This window comes from Natrix helvetica, assembly GCF_964273705.1.
Source record: "Natrix helvetica genome assembly, chromosome: 6".
Lineage (NCBI taxonomy): Eukaryota > Metazoa > Chordata > Lepidosauria > Squamata > Natricidae > Natrix > Natrix helvetica.
Window position 1 is genome coordinate 45,615,174 of NC_138553.1, and position 26,143 is coordinate 45,641,316.

A 26,143-nucleotide genomic window follows, 5' to 3' on the forward strand; every position below is an offset into this window, starting at 1 on the left:
GAGGGTCTGTGATTAAAAAAAAAGTGCGAACCACTGCTGTATACAAACCATCTTTCCTGGGGAAAGACCGTTGTCTTACCTGAACGGTCGTTCTCTGGGCGCTGCGGGACAGTCCAAGCATGGGGTTAACACAGTCTAACTGCCCTAGGACTGAGTGAGTTTTTTATTGTTGACCACGCCTCCCTTTGCCTCTGCAATTCAGTTTTAAAAACGAAGACTTGGAATGTAGATCTGTTGCCTGTAGCTCCTCAATGTCAAGTCTTCATCACAAACCCTGGGTGGGGTTGGACTGTCCCGCAGCGCCCAGAGAACGACCGTTCAGGTAAGACAACGGTCTTTCTCCTGTGCGCTGCTTGGACAGTCCAAGCATGGGACATACCCAAGCTATTGTGTCCCAGGGCGGGCAGATTCCAACGAGTCTGACGCCTCAACCACCTTCTGTAAGACCCTTCGTCCAAAGGAGGCTTCAGCCGAGGCAAAGGTGTCTATTTTATAGTTTTTTATGAATGCTGTGGGAGAAGCCCACGTGGCCGCTCTGCAGATATCAAGGATGGAAGCCTGGGTCGCCCATGCCGCCGAAGTCGCTGCGCTCCTCGTTGAGTGCGCTGTCACGTTGCGAGGGGATGCCTTGCCTTGGTGTTCATAAGCAAGTTTTATGCAGGCCCTCAACCAGCGTCCGATCGTGTGTGAAGACACCTTACGACCGAGCGACCCAGGCAGGAAGGAAATAAAGAAGGATTCGGAATGGCGAAATTCCTTGGTCCTTTTAATGTAAATGCGCACTGCCCTCCGCACGTCCAATTTATGCCAAAGTTTTTCTGTTGGATGAACTGCTTTACTGGGAAGGATCACCTCTTGTGATCTGTGAAAGTGCGTATTCATCTTTGGAATGAAAGTGGGATCAATCCTTAGAATGACCCTGTCTGTATGAACAATACAAAGGTCCTCCCTTACAGACAACGCAGCCAGTTCAGATATTCTGCGTGCGGACGTGATGGCTATAAGAAAAACCATCTTGAGTGACAAATGACGGAGACTAGTCTTACGTAACGGTTCAAATGGAGCCCCGGTGAGTGCTTTCAATACTAGGGGCAAACTCCAGGAAGGGTAACGATGAACCACCTGGGGGCAGATGTTCACCGCACCTTTCAGAAAGATTTTGACTTGAGGATGTTGGCTCAAGGGTCGACGTGAATGACATGACAGGATGGTGGACAGCGCCGCCACCTGCCTTCTGAGCGTGTTAGGCGCTAAACCCTTGTCCAACCCTTCCTGCAGAAAGTCAAGAAGGTTAGGAATTGAAGCTGAAGCGTCCTGGACACCGTTCTTGCCGCACCAGGCCGAAAATGCGTTCCACATGGCCTCATATATTCTGTTGGTGGAAGGTCGCCTGGACGCCTGGATAGTTTGGATGACCTTGTCAGAGAAGTCTTGTTTCCTCAGGAGATCCCCCTCAAGTGCCAGACGGCTAGTTGTAGCCACTGGGGGTCCGGATGACTGATGTGTCCCTGGCTGAGGGAGATTTGCTCCTGAGGTATTCTCCACGGGTTGCGAATGGAGAGACTGACAAGGTCGGCGTACCAGGGCCTCCTGGGCCAGTGAGGCGCCACAAGCAGGAGTTCTGCCTTTTCCTTTAACAGCTTTGACACTACGTGTGGAATGAGAGGCAACGGCGGAAAGGCATACAGAAGGCCCGGGGGCCAACGGCTCCTCAGGGCATCCGTTCCCTCTGCTAGAGGAGTGTAATAGCGGGAGAAGAATCGGGGTAGGTGTGTGTTGTTGTGTGTGGCAAAGAGGTCTACTTGCGGTTCGCCGAATTTCTCCACAATCTGACTGAAGATGTCTGGATGCAGTCTCCATTCGGAGTGATCGATCATCTGCCGACTCAGCCAATCCGCTTCCCGATTGCTTGTTCCCGCTATGTGGTCCGATCTGATGGACGACAGATGCCTCTCCGCCCATCTGCCCAGTGCCTCTGCCTCTCGCATGAGGCTTCTGGAGTGTGTGCCACCCTGCCTGTTGATGTGAGCCTTTGTAGCAACATTGTCTGTTAGTAACAGTACATGATGGCCCACAATGTGAGGAGCAAATTGGCGGAGTGCAAGGCGGGCCGCTCTCAGTTCCAGCCAGTTTATGCTGTGGCCCGCCTCCCGCAGTGTCCACGTGCCCTGAGCAAGTTGGCCCTGACAATGTGCTCCCCAGCCCAACAGGCTTGCATCGGTTGTCACTACTAGTCTTTCGGGTTCCTTGAAGGGAGACCCTTTTTGCACTGCTGCTGTTCTCCACCAGGCAAGGGAGCGGATCACCTTGGGTGGCAGGATTACCTTTCGTAGTGAGTTGCTGGTTTTGGCCCTCTGCATTGGCAGGAGGAACCACTGCAGTTCCCTGGCATGAAGTCTGGCCCAGGGAACCACTTGTATGCACGAAATCATGATTCCCAGAAGCTGGGATAGATGCAATATCGGCACTGACCTTTTCCTTTTGCACAGCAAGAGTTTGTTTTGGAGGTTTTTCATCCTGTCTGGCGACAGGAATACCTGGCATGTCTTGGAGTCTATGACGGCGCCGAGATGTTGGATGCGGGTCGTCGGTACCAGATGGCTTTTCTCCCTGTTCACCGAGAAGCCGTGACTCTCCAGTGTCTGGATGGTTGTCTGAAGGTCTCTCCGCGCCTGAGCAAGGCTGGACGAGTGGATAATAATGTCGTCTAGATAGCATTCTAGACAAATCGGTCGGTTCCTGAGGTGGGCTGCCAGAACTGCCAGTATCTTTGTGAAGGTCCTGGGGGCAGACGAGAGGCCAAAGGGCAGGGCCCTGTACTGATAATGCCTCCCGTCGTAGTGGAACCTCAGGAACCTTCTGTGTGCCAAATGAATTGGGACATGCAGGTAAGCCTCCCTCAAATCTATTGACGTGAGAAGATCTCCCTGCCTTGTGCATTCTAGGATGGATTGGAGGGACTGCATCTTGAACCTTCTGTATGCTAAATGTTGATTTAGACACTTTAGATCCAAGATGGCCCTCCATCCCCCCGAGTTCTTTGGGACCAGGAAGAGGATGGAGTAAAATCCCCGCCTCTCCTGATCCCTTGGAACGGGTTCTATGGCTTTTATTGTGAGCAGATGGTCGATTTCCATCTGCATGAGAATCCTTTTCTGGGGATTTTTGGGGATTGGGCAACGGATGAACTTCCGTTGTGGAAATGATAGGAACTCTAGAACTAGGCCCTTCCTGATTGTATTCAGGACCCAGGAGTCTGATGTGATCTCCTCCCACCTGTCGGCGTACATCTGGAGCCGACCCCCTATGGGAGGTGTCCCTTGGTGGTCATTTCCCTCTACGAAACTGGCGGGAGTTGGAGCCGCCACGAAATGGCTTCCGAAAGGACTGCGACTGGTGTTGCCTGCCCCTGGTACTGTAGGAGTTCCTATCCTGACCCCTATCCCCCGTCTGAGAGAAGTTTCTCTGGTAGGTGCCTGAAGTGGAAGCTTGGTTATTCTCCTGAGATCTAAAGGTCTGTTTCCTGAAGGAACCAGGTCCTTTGCGATCATGTTTCTTAAGAGTGGCTGGTAGTATTTTCTGTTTGTCTTTGGTTTCAATGGTAAACTTATCCAGAGCCTCCTCAAAGAGCTGCCCCCCTTTGAAGGGGGCGGAAGCGAGCTTCCACTTCGCCTTCATGTCCGCCTGCCAGTGGCGTAGCCACAGGAGGCGCCGGGAGGTAACATTGGACGCCAAGGCCCTGGACGCAAATTTTGCTGCGTTCAGGGAGGCATCCGCAGAATACTCTACTGCCGTGATGATTTTATTGATGTCGTGTTTCCAGCGAGATCCCCCAGAAGGGGGTCTGGATCTCAGCTGGCGGAGCCAGAGAAGAGAGGATCTGATAAAAAAGGAAGCAGAGGTGGATGCTCTGATGGCCCAGGCAGCCGCCTGGTGAGTCTTATGACATGCCTTTTCAGAGCGCTTGTCTTCTGCTTTGAGGCCCTCTAGCAGGTCAGCTGGTAGATTTTGGGAGGAAGTCAGGGATATGACCGGGGCATCTACCTCAGGTAACTTTAACACCTCTTCCATCTTAGATTCTACAGTGTAAAGTGATTTGTCACCGCTGGGATTAGTGAGGGTGCCTGGTTGAATCCACTGTCTCTGGACCACGTCCAGAAATAAATCTGGCACAGGGATTTCATCTACAGTGGGAGCTGGCTCGTTAAATAGTCCCTCTTTATGGTCCTTAGAGGACGAAGAGGAAGTGGTGGTACCTTTTGGAGTAGCACCCAATTCAGTTGCAGCCTTTGCCTTATGCAGGATGGATTTGAACAAAAAGGGTTTGAACAACCCCGTGAAGGCTAGCTTATCAGGGGGAAGGTCCTCATCTGCAGATAATTCAAAATCATCAATTTCACCCTCTTCCCATCCTGACTCCTCAGTAGCCACTGAGGTGCCAGGAGACGGGGGGTTTTCCTCCCTATTCTGAGTCGCTGGGGTTTTTGGTTTGGCTCCACTAGAAGAGGGAGCTTCCCTCTGCTGTAGGCCCTCAGCAATGCCTTGGGAGATGGCCTGAGAGATTAGTTCTCTCATTTCAGCAGACAGATGGGACCCTTTGTCCTCCCTGGGACGGACTGGGGTAGGAGCGGGACGCTTCCTGCCCCTTCTGGTATTGTAATAGTCCCCTTCAGTGTTGAAGGCCTGACTTGGGCCCAATTCCTCTCTGATGGAGGAACTGGGAGAATCGGGATACCCCCAGGAAGCATCTGGAGAGGAGTCCCTAGATATTTCCCCCGAGGAGGGGGGTGACCTGACCCCTGGGGGGGAAGCAGGTCTTTCCTCCCTAATTTGTTTTGGGGATCGGTCTGGTGAAGGCTCCATTCGGTTTGGAGACCTATCAGGCCTAGGAGGTTGTGGGGCCTTATTCTTTCGACTGCTTTCTTTGCCCTTGTCCCCACAGCCCTGGGGATCTGGAGATGCCCTTCTAGTACCGTTCCTGCCCCCTTTGCCCCCACTAGGAGCTAGATCTAATTTGCTCCTCTTTGAGGAAGGCCCAGCCTGCATTTCCCCTGACCCTTTGTCTGCCATGGTTGGAGGTGGCAAAAACAGGGTAAGATGGCTGGGATGGAGGTGGAGAAGGGCACAAGGCGTGGCCAGTCGGCCTGAGAACGCCTATCGATTTACTGAGGGTTAGGAAGGAAGCCCGAGGGACAATACCCTCTAACCTGTCGGTGCCGCCTTTAGATTAGGCGGAGACCTGTAGCCAGATGAGGTGGGCCTAGCTGGACTCCCAGACGCGGCCCTCGAGTCGTTGGTATTCGTCACTGAGGCAAAAAACACATCTTGCGTTGTGTCTGCTCTCCTCGGAGTGCCGTTTCACAAGGAAAATGGCCGCCGCTGCGCGCGCAGCTCTCGGCCCTGAAATTGCATGGTTGCGGCCAAAAGCGCGCGAAAACCTTTGCAAATGCAAGTGCTGAATCAGGTTGCGGCAAAAAGCACTCGAAAGCCTTAAAATGGCCGGCGCTAGTTCGGGGAGGCGGCGAAAGGCGTGCGAACCCCCTAAGGTAGCCACCGCAGCCACTGGACGAGGGAAATCCCTTCGCTACTCTGGAGAGCCTCAGCGCTCCTCTCAGGTAGCCTAGAAGCGCGAAAGGGGCAAGCCGATCGATGCGGAAGTTTCCCGCCCTCAGCTCGAGCGCCGGCAGCCGCCGGGCAGCTCACAGAACCCCGCGCTCCTTACTAACGTTTCCTGACGGTCACTCCGGCTGTAGAATTTCTCTTCCAATTCTCCTGGCGTGTCAACCTTTAAGGAATTTATTCTATCATTTGATTACTCGTTAATTAATTTTGGGGAGTACAGTATAACTGTCCTAAGACTGAGGAACTCCCCTGCAACAGTCCAAACAGGCGGACTGAGTTTTTAAAACTGAATTGCAGAGGCAAAGGGAGGCGTGGTCAACAATAAAAAACTCACTCAGTCCTAGGGCAGTTAGACTGTGTTAACCCCATGCTTGGACTGTCCAAGCAGCGCACAGGAGAATGTTTCATTCACCTACTTGTAGGGGAATGCAGAAAGCATCTCATCTAAAAACTCCCCCGTATATTGAGCAAAATGCAAACTGCCAAAAAGAGAACTGAAATATTGATGCAATTTAATTTTCATGTATTAATATGCAAATTAATATTGCATCCTTATGAAAAGTCACATTAACAGTATTAAACTAAAAATGTATTAAATTGACAAATCTGCCATATAAAAATCAACTGTTACCAAGTACACCATTTCCAATAATTGCATAATAATTGAGTTCTATGTCTGCTGATTGCATTAGAAAGTCACTGAGAAACAATTTGTTCACATTTAATGGAAATAGCTATGAAATAACTGCTTACTAAATTAAGGCTATGTAGAATTTTAAAATATCCCTTAGGGTATATTTTTTATTAATATAATATACATTTAGGAGAACATTAAGTTGCAGATTAAGAAGATAATGCATACTTTGTGATGTAGAAAAAGTATATGAATTTTAAAATAAATATTCTATGCTTCAAAACAAAAATAAAATAAAAATTCACATATCTTATCCTCTGGACAATATATAGTATGTTCAATTTTCCCTATAAAGAGAATATAACATTTAATGTTCAAGTTGCATTGGAAAGACAATGAACTTTTTTTTAAAAAAAGTAGAAATGTGTATTAAAAAGCAGCATTAATTTCTGTTTTGATTAACTTTACCAGTATTCAAAGATCTGGAGTCCAAAGGAGTTTTTAAAAAGGCACTACATTTAGTTTCTAATATATTGGAGTACAAATAATGCTTTGTTCTCTTTTATTATTTTTAAGTATTTCATGCAATATATTTATGATAGCATACTAAGCAGTATACAAATTTAATGAAGTAAAATAATGACAGGTTAACATTTACTAAAACATGTAAATCAGGGGTCATGAGAAACAGAATATAATCATGAGATGTCAAATGCTGTCATGAATCACATACTTCAAGAATGTATCTAAATTAGAGTTTGATTGGCCAAACCAAGAGCCAGTATAGAAAGCATCTTTTTTCTGAGTAATGATAAAATGAATATCTGCAGAATGTAGCAATTACATTCTTCAATTAAGTTTGAGAAAATAAACTAGGTGCTTCATTAAAAAATATAACTGATGTTTGTATAACTCTTAAGCATTGAGTGCAAAAAGCAATCAAATATTTTTCCCTTTCTCCTAAAGGTATGAGTTATCTCATAAAACTGAATTCAATACCGATAAAAAACACACTTTTATATAAAGTGTCAGATTCAGGGAGGAATCAACAACTATTGGACATGAAAACTAACACTCATGAGAAGAAAAAAGCACTGTAATGCATTATTACTTTCAAGTCAGATGGCCAGTTTGGTGTAGTGATTAAGGAATCGAGGCTAGAAGCCAAAATACTGTGAGTTCTAGTTCTGCCTTAGCCAAAAAAGTGGCTGGGTGACTTTGGACCTAGTCTGTCTTTCTCAGCGCAATCCACCTGACAGCGTTGTTGTTGTGGGGAAAATAAAAAGAGTATGGAGTGTTATGTATATTTGTCACCTTGATTTATAAAATAATAAAGGTGGGATAAAAATCTAATAAGTAAGAAGTCCTGCTTGCAGGCTTGCTTGAAAGAACTGGCTGGTTGCCATGGGCAAAAAAATGTTTAATTCATCAAGACTCTTCTCCTGCTAAGGTGAGTGCCCTTTATTGCCACAAGTTTGATAGTAGAGATCAAAGAAAGATGAGCAATAATAGTGCCATTTACAGTATATGCGCCCTCTCTTTCTATAGTGGCCAGTAACCCTACTGTTTCTCCTAACATTTGTTCTTTTTTTCTCTTATGTTGTTTCCTCTTCAGCTAGCAAGTTTCAGGTTCTTATGTACAGGTTACTGCAAACTTTGATCACTAATATTATGACATCTATTTTCATAAATTATATTTATGGACTATGAATATATTGGTAATAGTTACTGCAATTATTGTGATGCAAAACCTGCCACTTCTAAAATTGTTTTAAGTTCTTATTTTCTGGTTAATACAAATTTTGATCACTAACATTACAATAGCTATTTTCATAAATTGTTAGCAGTTGTTACTTTGCAATTATTGTTATGAAAAACCTGCCACATCTAAAATTGGTTTCATTTCTGCATGTATATTCATACCATTCCAGACTGGGTGAAATATATGCATCTTTTACTGTCAAATACGACATTTTATCTGTAACAGAGCATTAAAATTTCAAAGAGTTTTATTATTAAAAATGACATGTTGCTCAAGGATCACTTTGAAAGGTAAATAATTCATTAGTGAAATGGGAACAGATTATTAATCTCAAAAGTACTTAAATTTGACCTTAAAGAAAATTAATCAAGCATCTGCATTCAGAAATACTCTCAGATTTTTACTACTCAGAAATAGAGAATGCAGTGCTGAGAATCTTTTCAATCATGAAAAGACAGAAACTTGTAAAGAAAAGTACCTTCAACTTCAAATTGCACAAGCACACTATGAAGGGAAATATATGAGAGCTGTAGGAATATGCATTAAACTGGATTATCTCCCAAAAAACATACCTGGCTAAATTGAATGCATCATCGATCAAACCTGCACGATTACTGACAGAGATTACCTATAAGGGTAGAGGAGAAAAATTGAAGACTTTAGGATGATAAGAAACTAGAAGTGTTTCATGTATTCAGGCAAGAAAGTGAAATGAACTTACTTTATGGTTTCTCATTAGTTGGTCAATTATCAATCTCCAGTTTCTAATGTCATAGTTAACCCTAAAGTAGCCAGCTTGATTGATGTTTCCAAGCAGCCAAGTACCTCCATTAAGATGTGCAATTCTGTGATGTTCTGTAAACAAAGTAGAGTGATAAGAGAAATCAAGTTATTTTTCAGAATGTTTTATATTTTAAAATAACTGATCATAAAATGAAGAAAAAAACTACAAAATAGTCCATAAAAACAAGATAGTCCACTCTTTATAGTAGTAGTAGTAGTAGTAAATAAACAAGACAAGGTATATTGCTATAAAATGCAATTATCATGTGTATCCTTGATTTAAAAATTGAAATTTGTTGTTATCTGCTTCATTTTTCTCTTAAGGATAATACCAATATAGTTCTTAAGCAGATTAATCTCTAAACTAGCATACCTGGATTTAGGCACGAATCTTAACATTCAGCCAAGATGTGATAAAGACTTTATAATTTCAATGAGTGAATATCATTTTACTAATGCATCTCCTAGTGGTGACATGCAGCATTGTCAACTATGGTGCTAGCTATCCAGTTCTCAGAATTCTCCACAGAGGAGGTGAAAATGAAGTATTTTCATTGCACAGAGCATGCGCAAATAATATTTATCACCCAAAAGTAGAACAGCCAAAGCTCATCTCATGGTGATTTCATTACATTAAAATGAATAAAGGCAGAGCCATCAATGATTGTTCAACAGTAGGAATCACAGTTTATACTGAGATATAACAACAGGCCTAGATTATAAACCAGATGCAGTTATATTTATGATTTTTTAATTAAGATTATATTTGTATATATCACAAGTACTTCATATATAAATATCATGAAATAAATACTTCTCTGAGCATTCACTGCATGGTTTCCAGAAGTTTTGAAAGTGAGAAGGAATTTTACTGAAGGATTTTGAACACATCCCTCAATTCAGCTGACTTACAGCAATATCCAATTATTTTCTCCCATTTATTATTTTTAATGATTAACAGAGTGATGAATTACTTCTCATTTTTAACATAATAGTCCAAAAGAATCTAACAGAGTCTCAATTCAATTTTTTGCCTGGGCAAAAGTAGTTTAAATCAGAAAATGTAGTAGCTACTTTATGGTGGATGTAGATGGGAGGGTCAAACATAAACAAACAGCATGTAGAGACTTTCTTGTGAAATTGTTCATTTTTTTTATTTGTGATATTTTAAAACCAGTAAGACTATTATAGCTATGTAGTTCTGTTAGTGGCCTGTAGATAAAGCAGATAAACAGTTCTACACCCCAGGATATGCTATAAAGAGGTTGGTAATAGAAATCCTAAATTGTTTTATGAATATTATTGCTCTGCTGTTCAGCAATTAACTATTTCTCTGCTTACAGAATAGTGCTTCTTTTGAAGTCAATGTGCTTGTCTTAAGTTATTATTATGTTTGTAGTTGTAACTAAACTCCCCATAGAATAGGTCCTTAGGAAAGAAATAACTGGCAATCTCTCATAGCTTGCAAAATGTTGATCACCATCTTAGGGAATGGGACAACTTGTGATAGCCAACTCGCTGTGGCAAACTTACTGGGGTCAATTCACTATGGCCAACTCAACATGGGCAACTTGGCGCAGGAGAACTCGCCATGACCAACTCACTGCGAGACAACTCGTTGTGGGATGATTTAACAATTCTATTTAATTATTTCAAATAAATAAAAAAATATTTTAATTTTTGCCATTCATATTTCATTCTGTTTTTTTCTTTTGCATCCTTTCTTTAATGATTCTATTCCATTATTTCTTTGATATTAGTGTAACTCTTGTCCTATAGTGAATTGGTCGTGGCAAGTTGGTGGTGGTGAGTTGGCCATGGTGAATTGTCATAGACCCCCATCTTAGGTCTTTCCCCTCAGATTTCCCTGAAACCATAGTCCTTGCCCCATTTTGCTAATTCTGATTTACCCAGGATTCTCATCAACTTGAGTGATCTTCAAATCATCCAGAACCTGAATATCTTCAGTAGTCTGAAACCGTCTGAATCCCATTTTGCTTATTAACCATCTTCTCTCACTCTGTTTCTCAGCCCAACAAACTTCCTGCCAGCTCCTTAATTCATTGCAATTTACTCCAACCTGTTTCCATGACAGACACACGTACTATCTCTCCCCCCCCCCCAATATCTCTAGGAGATCACAAAGCAGGATGACAGCCATTTTTATATCCTTAATTTTGTCACATTTTTACAAGAATGACATTAAGAGATAAGATTACCATGGCCGTACAAATAATCTTCTTATTACAGTATAAATAGATTATAGCATAATTCCATATGCATGAACTGTTAAAAGTAAATTATTGATTCTTAGTTATTTTGAGGAAAACAAATGCTTCTGACATTTTATACAGCTTTTTTTTTATTTCAGTCAATTGCTGATTGACAACTCCATTATAAATACTCTGGTAGCTAAGGTGGGGGGGGGATCATATGATCACAACAATCTTGTAAGTTCAACTCCCCTTCAGTTGTTAACAAAGTGGTATGGTTGCTAAGCAAAATATCACGTGATTATAATTTACAATTTTACTTCTGCCTTGTTGAAAGGCAGTTGCAAAAAATGATCATGTGACCACAGGATGCCGTGATGGTCAGAAACACAGTTTGGTTGCAAAGCGCCTGAATGATCATGTGACTGCAGGATTCTTGACAATCATAAAAGCAAGGATTGGTCACAATGCTTTTTAAACAAATACTATTATAATTTTGCTAAACAAGAAGTCTGTAAGCTAAGGCTACTTTATAACATGTGTTTTGTTACTATAGTAAGATTTTTAATCAAAATGCTGTATTTTATAATACTGAAAGAGCAAGAAACAATTCTAGTCATTTTGACCTCTAGAGTTCAGTGCAGCATAGATTAAATCATTTGTTAAATCATTTTAAACATAACATTATTTCAAACTCTTTAAGTAAGCTTGCAGTTATAAAAATATGCATTAATAGGAATAAAACTTCTCTATGTTCTATTTGATCCCCACTAGATAGTCCAGACCTAAAGGTATTTTAATTAAAATCGGCTATAACAACAGAGAAGAGCCTAATGCTGGGAAAGATTGAGGGCAAAAGAGGAATGGGATGACAGAGAATGAGGTGGCTGGATGGAGTCACTGAAGCAGTAGACGTGAGCTTAAATGAATTCCAAAGAATGGTAGAGGACAAGAAGGCCTGGAGAATGTTGTCCATGGGGTCGCGATGGGTCTTCATAACTAACAACAGCAATAATAAAAGAATCTTGAAAGTCTGATTTGCTGTACTTCATACTCCCTATACATCCATTGACTCAGGATGGTATCTGTTTGAGATACTTCCAAACGTTACCTCATTTCTTTAGATTTCTTTAGACTGTTTCAGCCCTGTTTGCCTAGGCAATGACTCTTCCATATTTTCAGCAAGCTATATTGAATATTCTACTTTGTATTATACACAATATTTCTACATTGTGTGCACTTTGAAAATAATTCAGAAGAATTGTTTGGAAATTCTAATTTTTTATTTTTTCCCCACCGAAAATATTTCAGTTCGTTTTTCATTTGATTTGTATAGCTTACACAGTATGTTATATTAAAGGTGTAAAAATTCTGAGTTGATTTATCGTGGTCTGATATTTTTACATCTCACAAACCTGGCATTTTAACAGGGGAGTGTGTAGATTTTTCTATATCCACTGTATGTCTATTTACAATGTTCTGCACACATGTGACTGGAATTTATTATTATTTTTTGTTGTTGGAAACTGGCATTTACTTTTGGTCTCCAGTAAAAATGCCCATTGGGTACAATGTGTTGCTTAACGACTACACATGTACTTTAAAAGGTTCTAAAACCAGTTGTGGTCACGTGGTGATCCACTTAATGACCACCATAACTTACAATGGTAATTGTGGGCTCAATTATGGTTGCAAGTTGAGGACTACCTGATTTTACAGTTAAGGGCATGTTTTACTTTGACTTATGCCTACAAATGATTTTTTTCATGTTACATTAGTTCAAATGAGAGGGTAGCTATTGTAAAGAGTAGCTGATAACCTTTCGTGAGGGTCTATATTATTACTAATGACAGCTATGCTTTTTGATGTCTACAATTTCTTTCACCATGCAATTTCTATCATATTTTAGTGCTACATCATAGCAATCATATACAATTTCACTATAAAATATCTTACATATTTCTTAAATACTATGAACTGGCTGCCATTAATGTTACTTTTTCCTAAAGTATTTATTCTGTATCAACAATCCTTGAATGTATTATTCAGCTTTAAAAAAAAAATCTATATATCACACTATTGCAAATATTACATTTTATTTAGCTAATGTACAGTAGACACATTGTGGCCTTACTTTATGAAAAGAGGCAGCTGTTCAGGGTGGCTGTGTGAACAATTGTCCCTCCTTCCTACTGCTGGTCAAATAATGTTCAGAAACCCTGTAGAGCTCTTAATGAGCTCTATTTTTCTCCCTGGCCTCTGGTGCTACACTTTGTGATACTATTAAAAAACTGTTCCTTCTTTGCTTGCTATTGTAATGCTGAATAAGGTAAAAGAGGGGAGGGTGTTTTAAATGACCCAAAATTACAGTAGAAGTATATAAGGACAGCAAATAAAGTTTCCATTTTGTTATTATTTAACAAAATGTAGGAATCTATTATAACAAAGTCAAAACCTAAAGCAGTGTTTCTCAAACTTGGCGACTTTAAGTCCTGTGGACTTCAACTCCCAGAATTCCCCAGCCAGCTATGCTGGCTGGGGGATTCTGGGAGTTGAAGTCCACAGGACTTAAAGTTGCCAAGTTTGAGAAACACTGACCTAAAGCCAACATGGGTTTCTCAAAAACAGATCACGCCAGACAAATCTTTGTCAAGATCTTTGGCATTCTTTGACAAGCTAACAAAATTAGTGGACCAGAGGAATACTGTTGATATAATTTACTTGGGTTTTAGCAAGGCGTTTAACAAAGTAGACGACAATCTACTACTTGATAAGATAGAAAAATGTAGGTTAGACAACATCACCACCAGATGTTTTATTTATTTATTTATTCTTAGCGCTTATAGACTGCCCCCTCTCCCGAAAGGGACTCGGGGCGGTGTACAGTCCATATCAGAAATACATCATGAATAACTATAAAATTTAGACAATTAAAATTATTAAGTAGATAGATAAATAAATAAGAGGAGGATAAAAAGATATACAGAACTGTACTGCTAAGTAAATAATTTAAAATGTAAAAATTTAAAACCCCAAACAAATATCCTATGGATTCGTAACTGGCTGACCAACCGCAATCAACATGTAGTCCTCAATGGAACTGCATCTTCATGGAGGGAAGTATGCGGTGGGGCATCCCAAGGCTCTGTTTTAGGCCCAGGACTCTTCAACATCTTCATCAATGATTTGGATGAGGGACTAGATGGGGAACTCATTAAATTTGCAAATGACACCAAGCTGTCAGAAATAGCCAACACTCCAGAAGATAGGCTTCAGATTCAGAAAAATATTAACAGACTTGAACATTGGGCACTAACAAAATGAAATTCAATGGTGAAAAAAGTAATGTTCTACATTTAGACAAGAAAAAACAAATGCATAGGTATAGTTGGTACCTCACTCAATAGTAGTAACTGTGAGAGAGATCTTGGGAATCCTAGTGGATAATGACTTAAATATGAGCCAGCAGTGTGTTACAGCTGCCAAAAAAGCCAACACAGTTCTAGGCTGCATTAACAGAGGGATAGAATCAAGATCACCTGAAGTGTTAATACCACTTTATAATGCCTTGCTAAGGCCACACTTAGAATACTGCATCCAGTTTTGGTCACCACGATGTAAAAAAGATATTGAGATTCTAGAAAGAGTGCAGAGAAGAGCAACAAAGATGATTAGGGCACTGGAGGCCAAAACATATGAGTGGTTGCTGGAATTGGGTATGTCTAGTTTCATGAAGAGAAGGATTAGGGGTGACAAGATAGCAGTGTTCTGATATCTCAGGGGTTGCCATAAAGAAAAGGGAGTCAAGCTATTTTCCAAAGCACCTGAGGGCAAGACAAGAAGCAATGAATGGAAACTAATCAAGGAGAGAAGCAATCTAGAACTAAGAAGTAATTTCCTGACAATTAGAACAATTAACCAGTGGAACAACTTGCCTCCAGAAGTTGTGAATGTTCCAACACTGGAAGTTTTTAAGAAGCAAACATTTGTCTGAAATGATATAGGGTTTCCTATAGGTGGTTGGACTAGAAGACCTCCAAGGTCCCTTCCAACTATTATATTCTGTTCTGTTCTGTTCTGTTCTGTACTGTTCTGTACTGTACTGTACTGTACTGTACTATACTATACTATACTATACTATACTATACTATACTATACTATACTATACTATACTATACTATACCCCTGCCACAATTACAGATCACATACTGTCTACACAGAAGAAAGGGAGGAGTACTGGCAATTGAGACAAGATGCTTCTAACCAATTGAAAAGTCTTTCAGTCCAGCAGGCCATGCTCAGAGCCACCAAATCACTAATGAGAGAAGTGCATTTTCTGAATGCAGTGTATGATCCACTTTATTTTATAAGAGAAAGAATTTGTATTGTAGGAGCTCAGAGATAGGGCTTGCTATCAGCAAAGCTTGCTATCTTAGTATCTTTTGAAACTCAAAATGAGTCTGTTTCCCTCTGCCTCGCTTCCTTCCCTCTTCCCATTATCTCAGCTGGTCCTGCAATGTTATTTGTTCAAAACTAATAGGAGGCACATTAGAATTATTAGCAAAAAAGATTTGAGGAAAAGGAGGAATCTCTTCAAGCAGCTATCAAAAGATTCTCCAGACATATTCTTTCTCATTTTCTCTTTTAAAAAAGGTTGTGCCTGAAAAAAATTTTTGATCTCTTCTTTAACCTTTCTTAGTATTTTGTTTTCACTATCAGGCAATCATCTTCTCCATTGTTATGGATTGGGGTTGCTTTGAAATTATTGATTCTAGTGTTATTTTTTAAATAAGACAATTGATAGCTATCATCACTTTCTAAAATTAGTCTTCTTTTATTCTCAAGTCTTCTTTCTTAAGAAGTTAAGAACCGGAGTTAAATACTGTAATCCTAGTACAGTCCATATGGAGAGAGACAGCCCAATCTCACCTACCATAATTACATGTGTAATTCAGTTTCTTCCATGCAAACTCCTCTGAGACTCAATCCATTTGTCCTTTTGTGCTTCTTATACACAGAGATTACCTGCACAAACGCCATTAGCCTTGGTAACAATTCTTATTGATTGACTCATCCATCCACTTAGCAAGGATATTTACTATTTACCTACTACTGAAGGGTTTTTCCTCCTTGCAAAATGTGGGGTCAAATATTTAATAAAAATATCTCCTTAATATTAGCAGAAATATTATGCTGATAATTAAAGAATTGGCTCTAAATGCAATATTTAAATAACATACTTGTCTTTTACCTTTTCTCCTTTTTATCTAAGCATGAACTTGAAACTTCTGGACCAAATGCTGCTCTCTTGAGCAAAATGTTATGATTACAGTGAGTGGACCAGTGGTGAGTTTCAAAAATTTTAGAACCTATTTAGTAGGTGTGGCCTGTTTTGTGGGAGTGGCTCAACAGTCATGTGACTGGGTAGGAGTGGCTTGGCAGTTATATGACTGGGTGGGAGTGGCTTGGCAGTCATGTGACTGGGTGGGCTTGACTAGGTGGATAAGGTCATGTGATTGGGTGGGCATGGCCAACTTGATGTCACTCACATGGAGGGGCACCTTGCCTGGCTTCTCCTTGCCTCACCCCTCCCAACCAGTCCTCGCCTCATCTTGCATGTTATGGTGGGAGAGAAAGCATTTTCAAAGTCATCTTCCCCTTGATTAGTATGAGATTTTGCTGTCAGAAGACCACCTGCTGTACATTTCCAAATATTGTTTCTCACCATTCTCTCCACTTCTCTTGAGTGGAGAGATTTATAAAGAATAACAGAGTTGGAAGGGACCTTGGAGGTTTTCTAGTCCAACCCCTACGGAAGCATGAGATGAGACCCTATACTATTATGGACAAATTTCTTCTTAAAAACCTCCAGTGATGGTATACCCACAATTTCTGAAGGTATCCCATTTCTCTAATTGTTCTGTCAAGAAATTTCTCATTTCTAGGTTGGATCTGTTTGATAGGTTTCCATCTCACAGATCCGTCTGATAGTTACTTCCAGCTGAGCCAGGCACCACCTATTCTATACATTTTTTCTTGCCTGTGTAAAATCTCGCTTTACTCTCCATTAAATTGCATTTTTGGTGAGAAATGATGTTCTACAGTGATATTCAGTTTACTACAATGATTTTTGCAAACTGCATTAAAGCTTGAAGAATATACCTCTGCTTATACTGATAAAGATTATTCTTTTTCAACATTAAAGCATACAGTCAATCAAATGTTTCCAATCCTACAATTGAAAACACATTAGAAAGGCCTTTAGTCCCTTTAGTGGATGTTTTACCATTCTTTCTCGTCTCCTTTAATTAAATCTTTCTGCTTTTTTTTTTTCTTGGGCCTTATTGCAATATTTCAAAATTCTCACAGATCCTTCACAAAGAACCAGTTCTAATTTAACTGGAATACAAAACAATCTTTCCAGCCTGGAATTCCCTGATTCATTCTCTCTCTCTCTCTCCCTCTCTCTCTCTCTCTCTCTCTCTCTCTCTCTCTCTCTCTCTCTCTCACACACACACACACACACACCTCAGCTTCTCAACACTTCTCAGTGTTATGTACAGAAATATGCTTCTCTTTTATTGCTCATTTTCAAATTAACAAACCAGTCGATTTGGGGGAGAGAAGCAGCTTCTCCTTCCTCATGCACAAGCTTGATAGAGGACAACTGCCCCTTCCTCTTTCTCCCCCCACCCACTCTCTCTCTTGTTCCACTGCAGCATCTGGAAAAATCCATGGGTGGTGATAGGCACCCCAGTGGCCTTTTGGGGAAAACAAACAGAACACCCACCCACAGAGCCATCTCAAAGGTCCGCTGGTGGGTGCCTTAAAGAAAATGGACCCGGGAGTTGCTCCCAGGATGGATCTTCCTTTCTTAAGCAATTTAAGAGCATTGCCACCATCTTGCAGACTTCATTCCCTGCTTTTTCTTTTCTTTTTCCTGGCAATCTATTGTGGACAGACAAGCAGAGCTCCAAGAGGGATGGGGGCCCAACTTCAACCATTTTTTTTAAAAAAGAGGGTGCAGCCCAGAGACCATGCAGCCCGCTCCCCTGCCCCCAAAAGAGCCTCCCCTTGGTCTTCCCTCCAGGGAAGACCCTCCAGTTCTCCTCTGCTTTGCTCGTCACCCCGTCTACGCATACCTCTTCAGAGTGCTGGGCTTCTTGGACCGTTTTCCTCCCCCCCACATCTGCTCTGATGGCAATTATGACTAAAAGCAAAAGGTCTATGGAAGCTGCAGCTGCCCCCCCCCTCTTTTGCAGAAATTCCTCTTGCTGCAGAATTGCTCCGTCTTTCCTGGATTTCAGCTTCTCTTGTCTGATTATTTTCTCCTGCCCACCTCCCTCTGCACAGTCTCAATTGCTGCTTGGAGGGTGGGGGGAGATTTCTGGTTTTGCAGGGCTGAGAGAAAAGGGGAAGGTGAAACAGGCCCTCCAAGGCTGCCACCCCTTGGCATTTTTGCAACCAAATTCTCCCCCACCTAAACAGAGGACCCCCTCCACCTGAATACTGTGGAGCAGAGCATGCTGGCCCCATAACTGGGCAACGTGTGGCGAGGAAAAGGAGAAGAAAAAAGTTGGAGTTCTCCGTGTTGCAGCCCTTAACCTTAAATGGCAGAGAGAAGCCAAACTTTTCCCCCTCCATTCAGAGGAGCTACTGCTCCCTTTATCTCCCCCCTGACCACCTCCCTCCTGGGAGTTGAAGTACCTGAAAGGGACAGGCAGGCTATCAGACCTCCTCTGAGAAGACTTTTCTGAGAAGAGAAAGTGCTTCAGTCCAGATGCATCCCAGCTGGTGGAGCGCCTGCCCTCTCGGAGCCACCGTGTGGGTCACCTGCACTGGCTATCTCCCTGGGCAGTTGCAGGCGCTCCACCAGCTGGGGTGCAGCCAGACCAGAGCACTTTTTCTCCTCAGAAAAGTCTTCTCAGAGGAGCCCTGGCAGCTTGCCTGTCCCTTTCAGGTACCAGACCGTAGCCCCTGAAACCCACCTCTGGAATGAGCCATGCAAGCGGTGGGCAAGTGTGTGAAGCTTCATTTGCGCATGCATGGGATTAGGTTGCACATGCAAAATCTTTGCCCTGATCTCTGTTGTGGCCTTTGCAGGGGGAAGGAGCGAGGAGGCAGGAGAAGATAATCGGACAAGAGAAGAGGAAAGCCAGGAAAGGCGGAGCGGTCCCACTTTTGCAGCAAGAAGAGTTTCTGCAAAAAGGAGGGGGAGGGGGCAGCCACAGCTTCCAAAAACCCTGCTTTCAGGCAGGGATGCTGGCAGACACTCGCTTCACTTACCCTTCCTAAGAACAGTTCCCTATAAACAAGCTAACATAGTAGTCCCTTTCTGGCTCCACAGACCAGCAGCAGAGATCAGGTAAAGATTTTGTGCGTGCAACCTGATCCCATGCATACTCAAATGAAGCTTCACATACTTGCCCACTGCTTGCATGGCTCATTCCAGGTTTCGGGGGGTACAGTCTGGTACCTGAAAGGGACAGGCAGGCTGCCAGAGCTCCTCTAAGAAGACTTTTCTGAGAAGACTTTTCTGAGAAGACTTTTCTGAGAAGACTTTTCTGAGAAGAGAAAGAGCTCTGGTCCAGCTGCACCCGAGCTGGTGGAGCACCCGCAACCACCCACCCATCGCCAGGGAGATAGCCATTGCAGGTGAGCCGCATGGTGGCTCCAAGCGGGTGGGCGCTCCACCAGCTTGGGTGCATCTGGATCGGAGCACTTTCCCTTCTCAGAAAAGTCTTCTCAGAGGAGCTCTGGCAGCCTACCTGTCCCTTTCAGGTACTTCAACCCCCTTTAGGGAGGGCGCCATGGGAAGCATAAAGGGAGCAGCAGCTCCTCTGAATGGAGGGGGGAAAGTTTGGCTTCTCTCTGCCATTCAAGGTTAAGGGCTGAAGCACGGAGAATCCCAACATTTTTCCTCTCCTTTTCCTCTTCCCCCACACGTTGCCCAGTTATGGGACCAGCATGCTCTGCTCCGCAGTATTTAGGTGGAGGGGTCCTCTATTTCCTCTAGGTGGAAACTAATCAAGGAGAGAAGCAACTTAGAACTGAGGATAAATTTCCTGACAGTTAGAACAATTAATCAGTGGAACAGCTTGCCTCCAGAAGTTGTGAATGCCCCAACGCTGGAAGTCTTTAAGAAGATGTTGGATAGCCATTTGTCTGAAATGGTATAGGGTTTCCTGCCTAGGCAGGGGGTTGGACTAGAAGACCTCCAAGGTCCCTTCCAACTCAACTATTGTATTGTATTTGGGCGGGGGAGAATTTGGTTTCAAAAATGCCAAGGGATGGGCAGCCTTGGAGGACCTATTTCTCCTTCCCCCTTTTCCTCTCAGCCCTGCAAAACCAGAAATCCCCTCCCTCCAAGCAACAACTGAGACTGTGCAGGGGGAGGAAGGGGGCAGAAGAAAATAATCAGACAAGAGCAGCTGAAATCCAGGAAAGACAGAGCAATTCTGCAGCAAGAGGAGTTTCTGCAAAAGGGAGGTGGAGAGGCAGCCACAGCTTCCAAAAACCTTTTGCTTTGAGGCAGGGATGCTGGCCAGCACTCACTTCACTTACTGTTCACCACTGATGCCCCTTGGCCCGCCGGCTGCAGCCCCGCCAGCTGGGTTGGCAAAGGAAGTGGATGGTCGGGGCAAGTATGGTGCGGAGAGGGGGGTTGAGGGGGGTACAGGCCAGGGGAGGGACCGTTCTGGTACAGGGCCTCCGGAGGACCCGGTACACAAGTGCACACTGGATTTGTGGATCCGGTTCGCGTGCACCGGACCATACCCCCTGAAACCCACCTCTGGAGTGGACCATATGTCAATGGGATTTGTTCTCTGCAACAATATGATTGTTGGAAAGATTCTGACTAACAAATGATATGCAATTCAAAACAGATAGAAAAGATTGAATGAATCTCTAATTGCATCAATTTAGCAAATAGGAACAATAAATTATGAAAGCTAAGTTTGATATAAAAGTTATCAAAGTCACTCAGCACAAAATATTCCCTCCTTCTTCCTACAAACTCTTCCATGTTCTCATTACTCTACTTATTTTGAGCAGATTCTTTCTTTTATTGCAACTCCTCAGAATGATATTTATTATTTTCAAAATGCTCCAAAGGACAAGCATTTTGGGAGGTCCCCATAACTTTCTGCTCTTAAAAACTGGGAATCTCATTTGGGCATTTAACATCAAGCAATGCATTATTATATACATAAGAGACTGGCCAACAACATCATATCATCACTATTGTCATCGTCATTATTATAATGGACAGAAGAATTTTTAAATGGAAAAAGAGGGGAAAATAGGAAAAAATCAATAATTTTCTGTACTTCATACCTCTACTCTGAACTCACATTTAATAATTTTAAGTTTGCAACTGTAATTTAAATCAGAAAAATGAACCAAATCATAAACGTCAATATTATTTCTCATTTTAAATCTTCTTCACTTTGATGCATCAAAGTTTTCCTTTTCAAAAGCAGTCAAAAATTAGAACATCTTATAGATAGTAAAAATCCTGATCTATAAATTATCTAGAAGGGAATTCATAATATTACATTTAAAGGAACATAAGAATATGCACACTTTAAGGGACTTAAGATCTGGTTTAAATCCCCAAAACTATTCCCAACAATCATCTAGCTCACTGGAAAAGGTTTAGCAATACATAGTCCATCATTTTTCTAAGGAGACTGTCCCTCTGTTTAATAGCCATTACCCTTAGGAAACTTTTCCTGATAGTCAGTCTGAATTTTACAGTTTTTAACCCGATCTTGCCCTGCTCTCAATTTCAATAAAAAATACTGTAGGCAGGTTGGGCTGAAAGTCACCAAGTGAGCTGCCATGGCTGCAGAGGGAGTAAAAACTGGATCTGTCTGGTGTCAGTCACTACAGCTACTATATCTTAGCCCTTCCCCATCCTGTTTTATTTTTTCAATTGCTTCCTAAACTGAAGCTGACTATAGTTCCTTTACTCATAATGTAAAGGACACATTTCCTCCCCCTTCCAAATATGTAATCTGCTTTTCAAAAAAGACAGCTTTGCCTCTATTCTTATTATCATATCCAGGACATTTTTTTGCCTACCCTATGGAGTTTGCATTTTCTGAGTAAAAGTCTACGGAGATTCTCAGTCATCCAGGTCATGGTTGTCCCAAAGGTGCTTTTTCAAGAGGCAACTGGACTGGTTTTTCTTTGAAGACATTTCTCTTCTCGTCCAAGAAGCTTCTTCAGCTGTGACTGGATGGTTTTGCTTCTAATCCAAGAATCCTTCTATTCCCCATCATCCAGTCACAGCTGTCCAGTCACCATCCAAGAAACTTCTTGGATGAGAAGCAAAACGTCTTCAAAGAAAAAAAACAAGAAAGTCCGGTTGCCTCCTAGAAAAGTACCTTTGGAACGTGTTATGAGTACAATAAAATTAAGATGAAGTATATAAGCCATGGTGGCATGGTGATTAGAATGCAGCATTTCAGACTAGTTTTGCTGACTGTGAGCTGCCAGCAGTTTGGCAATTTGAGTCTCACCGCCTCAAGATTGACTCAGCTTTCCATCCTTCTGAGGTCGGTAAAATGAGGACAGATTGTTCGGGGTGATACGCTGACGCTGTGGCTATAAAGCACTATGAAACAATATATGTCTATGTGCTATTGCTATAAGGGAGTCATCGTCTTGAAATCTGGCAAATCTATGGCCACTTTAGCACTGCTATACTGCCACCTGGAAGTTTATTAAATCAGTCTTGCCTAACCCTCCACAAGCCAGGTAGTATGGTCCCATCACTAACTGCCAATGATCAGGTAGATCAGTCCCATCCTATACCTCTGGAATCTGGGTAGAATGATCCTGCCCATCATATTATGTTGAAGGAATGAGGAGGTGGTTTGAAAATAATTTCAGAGTCCCATCATTCCTATGATAGCTTTCAATAATACTTTTCTCTCCTTTTGGAGGTGGTGGTTGGCATCATCAGTTCCAAATCACAAACCACAAGCAAATAATGGCTGTGTGTTGTTATGCATGTTGAATAATGAATCATGGGATGAGTTAAATAATATTCTAAGAGGAGGATGTCTGTTTGAACAATAGATGGTTGACATGGCTGATAAGGTTGAAGCCAAGAGGCTGAGTTACATCCAAATGAATCAAACGACCTTGAGATCAATAATATACAGAAGACAGACTGATGCAGTGGATGATGATGATTTTGGAAACATCACAAGGTGCATTGTATTCTGTTCAACATTTGTTGTGGACCAAAACATATGAAAGAATGATGTTGAGATGCCATGATGCATATATATGGAATTATGGCAATGATTCAATTTTCATTATATTTACATGCAATCCAAACTGGCAATAAATAAAATAAGATCTTTTTTTGAATTAGTAGCCAAATGATTGGGCAGATTTAATTGCGAGGACTCAACTTGAAGAGAAAGTTGTTCATATACCTGTAGTACCTCAGTGGAACACAAGGTCTATTTGGTAGGAAGATTGTTTATGTGCAAAGTGTGCCAGTGGGGTCTTCCTCATTTGCACTGTTTACTGTGGCTTGATGAAGCATACAAGCCAAGATGACAAATTTATAATACATTTCTGCAAGCTGAAATGCCAGACCCAATGAAGATTCAAAGCTCTATAAATTGGTATCAAAGCACATGATGCATGGTCCATATTTCAGCAGAAACGCAGAATGTTGTAAAAATGGTACATGCAGTAAGAGTACCCAAAGCCATTTAGTGAGTGTACAATGGGTGGTGATGATTCATATCCAATCCACAGGAAATAGTCTTCAGAAATGGGAGTATTTGAAAGACATTAAGAAGGATAAGAGTCAAACTTTAATTTCTCAATGGGTAGTATTGAAGGTCTTCTCAATGTAAAAAAATATGCTCATTTGTCAAATCCATCAAATATGTCACCATGAAGGGAAGCATCAGGCAATTTTGCGTTTGAACAAAGAAGATGAAAGATCACACATTCATTGACAGGCAGATATATTGGGCCCTGTGAAGCTGTTGTATTGATACTTGGATTTCAAATTCATGGGAGGGAATCAGCTGCTGCTTGTCTTCAAGTATACCTTCCTCAACAGCATCAAGTATTTTAACCAATGGAGAAGATGGTGCAGCAACATATTGAATTAAATCTGAATTGTTCTTGTTGAGTATCTTACCAGGAAATATAGTAAAGAAAATATATATTTGATTATTCATGTAATAACTGCGGCTAGAATTGTATTTGCACAAAATTGGAAAGCTGAAGAAATCCCTAAAGATGAAAATGTGATTAAGTAAATATTAGATTGTGCAGAAATGAGCAGATTAACACTAGCAATTAAAGGAATAATCTCATTAAAATTTGTACTCAGATGACACACTGATTGATGAATGATGAAATGTTTGTTTTAAAAGAAAAAAAAAGAAAAAACTTTTAACAAAAAAAAAGTATTCTAACCAAGCAATGCTGCTATGCAATAAATAACAATAAAGCAACAGCTACTTTAACTGAATTCCTGGATCTTTGTGTGCATGCTCCATTTGCAAAAACACTGTACCATGTAGATAGCCCAAGATCTTACACTTGACAAATAAGAGTTGTGGAAAAAAGGAAGATTGGAAAAAGAGTGGAAAAGTTCTCTAGAATTTTTAAAGCCAGGGTTCTTAGTCGAGAGTATATCATTTCTCCACAATTATTTGAGACTGCTTCTTCATCACATAAAGTAGCCACTATTTTTTGAATTAATGAAGACACATAATGGACATGGTCTTCCATCATCCAAAGACATCCAATTAAAATATATAAATACATAATTAGTTAAGATTCTACTTATTTTTCTTGACCATGGAATTGAAGATGCCAGTCTACAGCATTCCAGTTCTGTCAGTAGGAGTATCAGGAATATTGTCGCTTTGTTTCATAAAGGCATACATACAAAGGCAGATATAAGTATGATTAGGTTATTCATGCATCAAAGAACTTTTCAAAAGAAAGCAACTTTCCTAAATATTCTTTTGTTATGAACATTTTGAATGCAAGGTACCTTCCAGAAAAATTAACAAGATATCTTGCATACTATACATTGCTTTTAGAATTGCTCCTAGTGACATGTCTTCCAAAATTAATCCTTCAGATACTAACAATCTGCTAAGCTTATCAAATTTCATTACTGTAGCTTGGATCAGCCTGGCCATCATGACATTCACGCACATTAGCCAACCATTCATACTTAACGTGCATACCATACATATCCCTACACACTATTTGAAATACATTGACTGGAATCTAATACCACTATTGCTACTGATTTTTATTGTATAAATTCTTGTGGTTCCATGAACCTGGCACCATTCAATCCTCTCTAACTGTCTGCATATTGATTAGCACATAAATGAAGTAAAATGGAATTGCTCATGAATAAATACAGCTTTCAAAATGAATTAGCTTTATTCCCAGACTGGTAATTTTCAATATATTTCCTTAGAAATACAGTATATGTAATAGTTTATCAGCGACTGCTAGCTGCTATTGGCTTACTTTTTGATGATAGAATCAGTGAATTTGAATACAAAGAATGAATGTGAAGAATTGGTTTAAGCAAAGGAAGGTGCAGTCACATAGCTCTTCTCTTTTACACACTCTCTCTCTCACATACACACACATCCCTAAAAAAACCATGGCTTCAACATCTAGCTCTGAATCAGTAAGTTATCTGAATGACTTTGAAAATCTATGTCTAAAGCCCAAAATCTGCCTAATTTAAAAGGACACTCTATTTTCCCGAGCACCATGTTCTAAGATATTACAATTAATCAACTGTTAAAGAACAAAAGGGAAAGAAAGCAACATATTTTGACTGCTTCCTTTCTTATAATTACAGCAAAGAATAACATTATTATAACTTCTCTGTGAAATTGGTTCATTTTATCTTTTTTTCACAGTTAGGGCAAGGATTCCTCTTTCCTTTTTCATGTCTTGTCATTCAAGCAGACTGTGCCAATTCAGGAATGATTTACTTCATGCTTAGAAGAATAAGTGAGAAAAACACCTAAGAGAAACAGCATATAACACTTGCTAGATAAATTTCCTGTCTTCTTCATTCCAATTCCAAAGCAGTTTATTGAG

General features: G+C 41.2%; 1 protein-coding gene across 1 annotated transcript in view; it reads right to left on the bottom strand.

Annotated features, from left to right (window-relative positions):
• The window catches only part of TRHDE (thyrotropin releasing hormone degrading enzyme), a 295,375-nt gene that overhangs the window by 23,577 nt on the left and 245,655 nt on the right, over nt 1-26,143 (bottom strand). Inside the window, exons 11-12 of the mRNA XM_081957923.1 lie at nt 8,740-8,873; nt 8,591-8,646 (exon numbers count right to left, since the gene is read on the bottom strand). Coding sequence (XP_081814049.1) covers nt 8,591-8,646; nt 8,740-8,873 — 190 coding nt within the window. The remainder of the gene's footprint in view (nt 1-8,590; nt 8,647-8,739; nt 8,874-26,143) is intronic.